Genomic DNA, 7,335 nt, shown 5'->3' on the forward strand with positions numbered 1-7,335 from the left:
AGAGCTGTCCCCAAGAGAGGTAGTGAGAGCTGAAATGCTTGATTGGCTCTGGGAAGGCCTGAACCAGACATCATGGGACACAGTTTTCCCCTTATAAGTGCTACAGGTTCAATAGAAGTTCCTCCACCATAGTTTGCCTCTCTCCTGGGCAGGACCCTGGTACTGGACTGAGGAATGATCCACAGAAAAGGCAGTCGAGCCCTTGTGAAATGTCCAAGAGCCTCCTGTGCAGGGGTTGCCCTCAGGGCAGGCTGATCTGGGGGTTCTTCAGGAAGGCGACCAGTTTTTGGGCCACGGCATCCAGTTCAACCGAATTGGCATACCGAAGGAGGTTGCTCTTGCGCACGAAATAGTGTTTCAGAAAGTGCTGGCTCACGCACTTGTGCAGTTTCTGTACCAGGCGCAGGAATGATTTGCTGAAAACCTGCCAGTCCTTGGAATGGGGATATTTCTCACAAGTCCAAAAGAGCACTGTCTGTGGAAGGAAGAGATCGGTGTCAGACACTGGTTCGAGCCATTAAAGAAAATTTCTTCGGAAGTATTATTGAGCTCACACTAGGGAAGGAGGGAGCAAGGAGTCCCCCAGGGCAAATGGGTTCCACCATGAATTCATGATCCCCAACCTGAGGTGACACTCAGCCTTGCCCAGCTAGCCTCCTCTGCCTCTTTGTTAATTTATTCTCTCATTCTACATAGCCATTTCCAATGATCACCATTCTCCTTAAATCTGCAATACCCCACCCCTGGCAGATGTCTTTGCCTCAGACTTTACAGGAAAATGGAAACTCTCATCCTCCCCAACTAGACAAGTCTGCTACATCTGTATCCTCCTATCTTCCTGCTGGGGCTAGTCCCTCTGTTGGGCTCTGGATCCAGTCTCACAGGAAGTGTATATGATTGATTACCCTCCTCCTCACTATTTTTAAAAAAAAAAATTCAAAGCTCTGCTACTCTTCCAGCCCTACATCTCCCTCCTGCCCTAACCCTTGCTGTTGTTAGCTGTCATTCATCCTAGTTTGGAAGCTCCGCTGAAACCTGTTCAGCATCATAGCAACATGCAAGCCTCCACTGACAGATGGGTGGTGGCTGTGTATGAGGTACACGGGCAGGAATTGAACCTGGTTCTCACACATGGAAGGCAAGAACTCTACCACTGAAACACCAATGCCTTATCCTAACTCTTACCTCTCTGCAAATCCAGACTTCTCCCAAGAGTTCTCTAGTTTGTCATTTCTCTGTCATTCCCTGCTTCAATCCACTTCAATATGGATTCTTCTGCCATTAATCCTCAAAAGCTACTCTCATTAAGATCCAATGATCTCCATGTTGAAAACCCCAACAGGCCTTTTTTAGCTTCACCTAATTAACTTTCAGCAGAATTGGATTCTCTTGTCCATACCATTCCTCTTAAGCGATTCTTCACCTGGCTTCCAAGCCATCATACTCTCTTGGTTTTCTCCCAACATTACAGCTACTCCTTGGCAGACTCATCCTCCTTTCCAAAAAACCAAACCTGCTGCCATCAAGTCGATTACGACTCAAAGCCACCCTATAAGACAGAGTAGAACTGCCTCGTAGGGTTTCCAAGGAGTAGCTGGTGGATTCGAACTGCCAACCTTTTGGTTAGTAGCTGGGCTCTTAAGCACTGTGCCACCAGGGCTCCATCATCCTTTATCTACCTCTAAATGTTGACATTTTGAAGAATCAGTCCTAGGCCCATTTCTCCTCTTACTGTGTCCATTTCCTGGACACTCTAATCGATATCAGTGGCTTTAATTACCACTAAATGCAGGTGACTTGCAATTTTTTTTCTCCTCTGAACTGCTTACCTACTATCTCTTAGATATCAAAAAGTTACTTCAATCTCAACATGTCTAAACTGAACTCATGGTCTTCCACCACAAACCTCGTCCACCTCCAGAGTTGCTTATCCTGTCAGTTTTGTAAGACACAAACCTCAGGGTTATGTCTCTCCCTCACCACTTCCTATCAAGTCCCATCAATCTTTCTGCTTAAGTATTTCTCAAGCCTACCCCCTTATCTCCATCCATCCTCTTCCATGCTGTCATCACATCTGACCCTGACCTCTACAACAGCTATCTAACTGATCTGCGTGCACTTGTCCTTGTCTCTTGTCCACTCTGCAGATAAAGTTGTCTTTTTCAAATATAAAAATATATTTGCTTTTATTCCTCCTTCTTTAAAATACTTTAAAGGTTGACTCCTGTTTGTCAGTTAAAAATACATACCTTAACATGGGGTGGTTGGGTCCCTACTTTCCCTCCCAGCTTCATCTTGCCCCATATTCTCCCTTGCTCTCTCCATCTGGCCACACTGACTTCGTTTCATGCTCTCTTCTACCACAGACCATCTGCCCATCCTATTTTTTCTGGAGCACTCTTCTTTCTCCCCTTTGCCCAGGTAACTTAAACACCAGGTCAGATTTCCCCTAATACATCCATTACACTTTCTCTTGGCCATGTACTTCTCATAAGAAGCAATGATCACAGTAGTAAGGATTTTTGTTGTTGTTGTTATTTATTTATGTGATTATTTTATTTTTCTCATCTCCCCTACTAGACTATAAATTCCATGAGAGCAGGGGACTGTATTTTTATTCAGTATTATGTCACTAGCACCCAGAAAAGGGACTGGTCATGGGAGACAGTCAAACTTTTATTGAATAAGTAATACATTAATTATTTAATGTTATGGTTTAGGTATTGAGTATATTTTGATTTAGATTATATCATTTTGAGTAAACGAGTCAGAGATATTTTCATGCTCATCAAGATAACATAGATGGGGGGAAAAACAATTTAATTCCACTTGTTAGTTAAAACTTTTATCTCTGTAAGCAAACTGAAGCAGTTAAGCCAATTATAGTCAAGCCTGTGTGACTTTGAGTGAGATTTAGGAATAAATAAGCCAAGGAAAAATAAGCTCTTGCTTTAGATGAAATAGCCTTGCGGGAGAGCCTCTTTGGGGAGAAGGTGAGGTCCTAATAAGACTTAAGGTGAAAGGACCGTGGTTGGCACATGCTTTCTGGTAATGTTTTGCAACCCAACCTCTTCCACTTTCCCCAGACTGAAGCTTTGGCAAGGATTCAACACACTGAAGCCATCATCCAGGATGAATGTCTAATATCACAGTTGTCACCAGTCACATTCATCCCAGGGAGTGGATGCCTAATTGTGGAGGAAGACGGGGAAGAGGGGGAAGAGGAGGGGAAGCAGGACAGGAGAAGGGGGAGGAGGGAGAGGAGAGAGGAGGGAAAGGAGAAGAAGAAGGGAGATGAGGAGCATGAGGAGGGAGAAGAGGGGAAGAAGGAAGAAGGGGAGGAAGAGGAGGAGAAGAAGGAGGAGAAGGAGAAAGCAGAGGAGGAGAAAAGAAAACAGAAAAGGGGAAGAGGGGAATGGGAGAAGGGAAGGGAGGGAAGCAGAGGATATTTGCTACCCTGGCTCAGGGGTGTTGTAGACACACCCATACAGCCTGGTTTTGTATATTTCCATAAGGAGTAATAATTGGCAGGATGCCGAATATGGACACCAGAGCCCCATCCTGAACTCATCCCTCAGGCACTCACACACACACTCACACCCCCCTCTGCATGGCTTTGGCCAGGCCCTACACAGTATGCAGAAGGGGCACCTCCTGACCAAGCCGCTCCTGTGCCCACGACAGCGCATCTGGCACACTCACCTGCAGGTGGTGGGATGTGAGAACCGGCCTCTTCCCTGGACACCAGACATCCTCCTTCATCTGCCGCAGGACCTGGAAGCACTTCCTGCGGCAGCCTCCATCCTCATCCAGCAGCTCCAGCATCACTTGCTCTGCCCGGCAGAAGCTCAGCTGCCAGTGATAATTTGAACGGGCCAACAAGTCAAACCCAAATGACTGCAAGAAGAGTGGGGAGAAAGGCAAAATGAGAAGGATGATGTGTGCTGAGGTAGAAAGCCATCTCTGGAGTAATCCGCTAGTCTGGGGGATCTATTACTGACGGGCAGTGCATCCTCCATGGGGACAAGGAGGGAAAAACCAGTTGCTGTGGAGTCGATTCTGACTCACGGTGACCCCATGTGTGTCAGAGGACAACTGTGCTCCATAAGGTTTTCAATGGCTGAGTTTTGGAAGTAGATCACCAGGTCTTTCTTCCAAGGCAACTCTGGGCAGACTCAAACATCCAACCTTTCGGTTAGCAGCTGAACACTTAATTGTTTGTGCCACCCAGGGACTCCTCAGGGAAAACACAAACCACCTTTAAGAAGGAAAGTTAACAGGAGAAGCCTGTATTCCACATTCTCTTGTGCAGTGGTTCTCAAACCAGTGTGTGCATCGCAATCACCTGGAGGGCTAATTAAGGTATAGACTGATGGGTCCTCCCCACAGAGTCTCTTTCAGTAGATTCAGAGTAGGGTCCAGGAATGTGCATTTCTATTAAGTTCCCGGTGCTGCTGCTGCTGCTGCTGCAGTCTGGGAACCACACTGTGAGAACCCGTGATCTATTGAAACCTGCGGTTAAATTCAACTTTCCTCCGGAAGCCGGTTGGCAGTCAGTAGCACTGCGATTGGTTAAACTCTGAGCATCTCTGCCTCGGTGAGCTGGGCCTGCCCACTGATACCTTGATGCACTCCACTCTCTCCGGGGAAGGCCAGCGCTTCAGACATCGGGGCCACCGGGCTTTCGCAGACCAGGCGGTGGGGATCTCCACTGCAGGGACCAGCTCTAGTTCCACCTGACATGCGGATGTTTCCATGGCAACCCAAATCACAGAGCCGTATCTCTCTAACATGCTGACTTTACCTAATGGGAAATGACCAAACACACATAAGAAGAGAGAGCCTTGCTCAGTACAAGCATTCAAAGAAGGGATTTGTGAGCAGCTGCCTTGACCAGCTCCTTGTTACTAGTGCATCAACTTTCACAACGCAAGCAGCCCATGCAGGGGTGGGGCATCTATGTCAAAACCAACTGGCCAGGTAGATATTGCTAGAAGCATCGCTAGAAAATCCTTGTTGGTGGGTTTTCTCTTTCTCCCTCCGCCCCCCAAGATTTTATAGTACCTTTTCTTTTAAATAAGGGATTCTTTTCAGAGGATTAAACTGAAAGAGCCACAAAATAAAAAGGAAGCAGACTTTTTATAGTATTCACACTATAAAGTAAAACTTAACCATTCCTCTATATCTCGCTCCATTCCACCCAAATACCTAGATGCTGGTTTTCAGAGCGAGACAGAGTAAGACAAACATGGCCAATACCATATTTTTTTTCCTCTTTGTCCAGATGTTCTGACATTTATTAGGCACAGCCTAAGTTCCCTAACTTTTTCATGTCTTTGGTGGGCTTCAACTTCACCTGCCTTTTATCTAAGTCAAAGTCTCTTAGATGGTATTTGTTTCCAGTACTCAGTAAGCAGCCTATCCTCAGATGTTTTTATCATCATAACCCTTGTAATCATAAAGGGTCAAGAGCACGGAAGGAAGCCCTCACTGTCTTATTTCCCAGCCAGGGGAACAGAGGGAGAGAAAATGAATGTATGTGGTAAAGTTTGCCAGCCCATATACTAACATTTCCTCATTTTTAATTTGCTCCCCCTTCTTTCAAAAGATACAGGAGCCCTGGTGGTGCAGGGGTTAAAGCATTCAGTTGCTAACTGGAAGGCCAGTGGTTTAAACCCACCAGCTGCTCCATAGGAGAAAAATGTGGCACTCTGCTTCCGAAAGATTTCAGCCTTGGAAACCCTTTGGAGCAGTTCTATTCTGTCCTATAGGGTCTCTATGAGTCAGAATCGACTCAAAGGCAATGAGGGGGTTTGGGTTCTTTCAAAAGATATACAGGTGTTTTTTGTTTGTTTGTTTTCGTTACAGCTAAAGATGAGCTGTCCTGAACCAAGATCTATTATTTTGCTTTTCCTTCCTCAGAGAAGAAAATGGGGGCTTATTAATTGTGGCCGAATGTTCAAAAGGAAAACATTCCTCTCCTTGGCCAGAGTGTCATAAAGGGCTACTCTCCGCCTCTCATCAGAGCTGTCCAGACGGCAACAATAATGGCACCTGGCACTTGAGCATTATTTACTGAAAATGCCTCACCAGCCTGGCCCAGTTTAATCTCTTATTTGCACTTTCACTATTAACAGTGTTGCAAAGTCAAGAGGTGAGCCTGCCTGGCTCACACCTGGTTCTGCCACTCTCTCTGCTTACTAGGTATGTGACCTCTGGCAAGTTTCTTAATCTCTCTAAGCCTTGTGTTTTCTCATGTATAAAACAGGTAGAAAAGTGATTCTTACTCTATAGGGTTGATATGAGGAATACATTAAAGAGTCCATGAAACTGTTTTATACGTAATAAAAACCCGTTAGATACGCGCTATTACCATTATGGAACCTTTCAGAACTATTCTGTCTAGACAAGCAAATGTATAAATTCATCCTTTTCTCTCCACACAAATGGAATCGAATGCTGCTCAGCACTTTGGTTTTTCACTTAATTATCCAGCGTATACAGACTTTGTGTGCATGTGCATATGATTGCCCGTACGCACCTGTGTGTCTGTGTGTGTGCGTACCTCATTGTTTTTAAAGGCTGCATAGTAGTCCACTTCGCAGAGGTAGCTTAATTTACTTGGCCAAATTCCCTTTGTTAGCAATGTAGATTATCTCTGTTGTTGCTGTTGTTAGGTGCCATCGAGTCAGTTCTGACTCATAGCGACCCTATGTACAACAGAACGAAACACTGCCCAGTTCTGTGCCATCCTTACAATTATTGTTATGCTTGAGCCCATTGTTGTAGTCACTGTATCAATCCATCTCCTTGAGGATTTTCCTTTTTTTCGCTGACCCTCTACTTTACCAAGCATAATGTCCGTCTCCAGGGACTGGTCCCTCCCGATAACATGTCCAAAGTATGTGAGACGAAGTCTTGTCATCCTTGCTTGTAAGGAGCATTCTGGCTGCACTTCTTCCGAGACAAATTTGTTCCTTCTTCTAGCACTCCATAGTATATTCAATACTCTTCGTCAGCACCATAGTTCAAAGGCATCAATTCTTCTTCGGTCTTCCTTATTTGTAGTCCAGGTTTTGCATGCACATGAGGTGATTGAAAATACCATGGCTTGTGTAAGGAACACCTTAGTCCTCAAAGTGACATCTTTGCTTTTTAACACTTTAATGAGGTCTTTTGCAGCAGATTTGCCAAATGCTATGTTTGATTTCTCGGCTGCTGCTTCCGTGGGCACTGCTTGTGGATCCAAGTAAAATGAAATCCTTGACAACTTCAATCTTTTCTCTGTTTATCATGATGTTGCTTATTGGTCCAGTTGTGAGGATTTTTGTTTTC

General features: G+C 45.2%; 1 protein-coding gene across 1 annotated transcript in view; it reads right to left on the bottom strand.

Moving 5' to 3' along the window:
- Positions 1–241: 241 nt before the first annotated feature.
- The window catches only part of MAB21L3 (mab-21 like 3), a 29,992-nt gene continuing 22,898 nt past the window's right edge, over positions 242–7,335 (bottom strand). The window contains exons 4-6 of the mRNA XM_012556652.2: positions 4,623–4,804; positions 3,703–3,897; positions 242–475 (exon numbers count right to left, since the gene is read on the bottom strand). Coding sequence (XP_012412106.2) covers positions 242–475; positions 3,703–3,897; positions 4,623–4,804 — 611 coding nt within the window. The remainder of the gene's footprint in view (positions 476–3,702; positions 3,898–4,622; positions 4,805–7,335) is intronic.

The sequence above is a fragment of the Trichechus manatus genome, unplaced genomic scaffold, assembly GCF_000243295.1.
Source record: "Trichechus manatus latirostris isolate Lorelei unplaced genomic scaffold, TriManLat1.0 scaffold00073, whole genome shotgun sequence".
Lineage (NCBI taxonomy): Eukaryota > Metazoa > Chordata > Mammalia > Sirenia > Trichechidae > Trichechus > Trichechus manatus.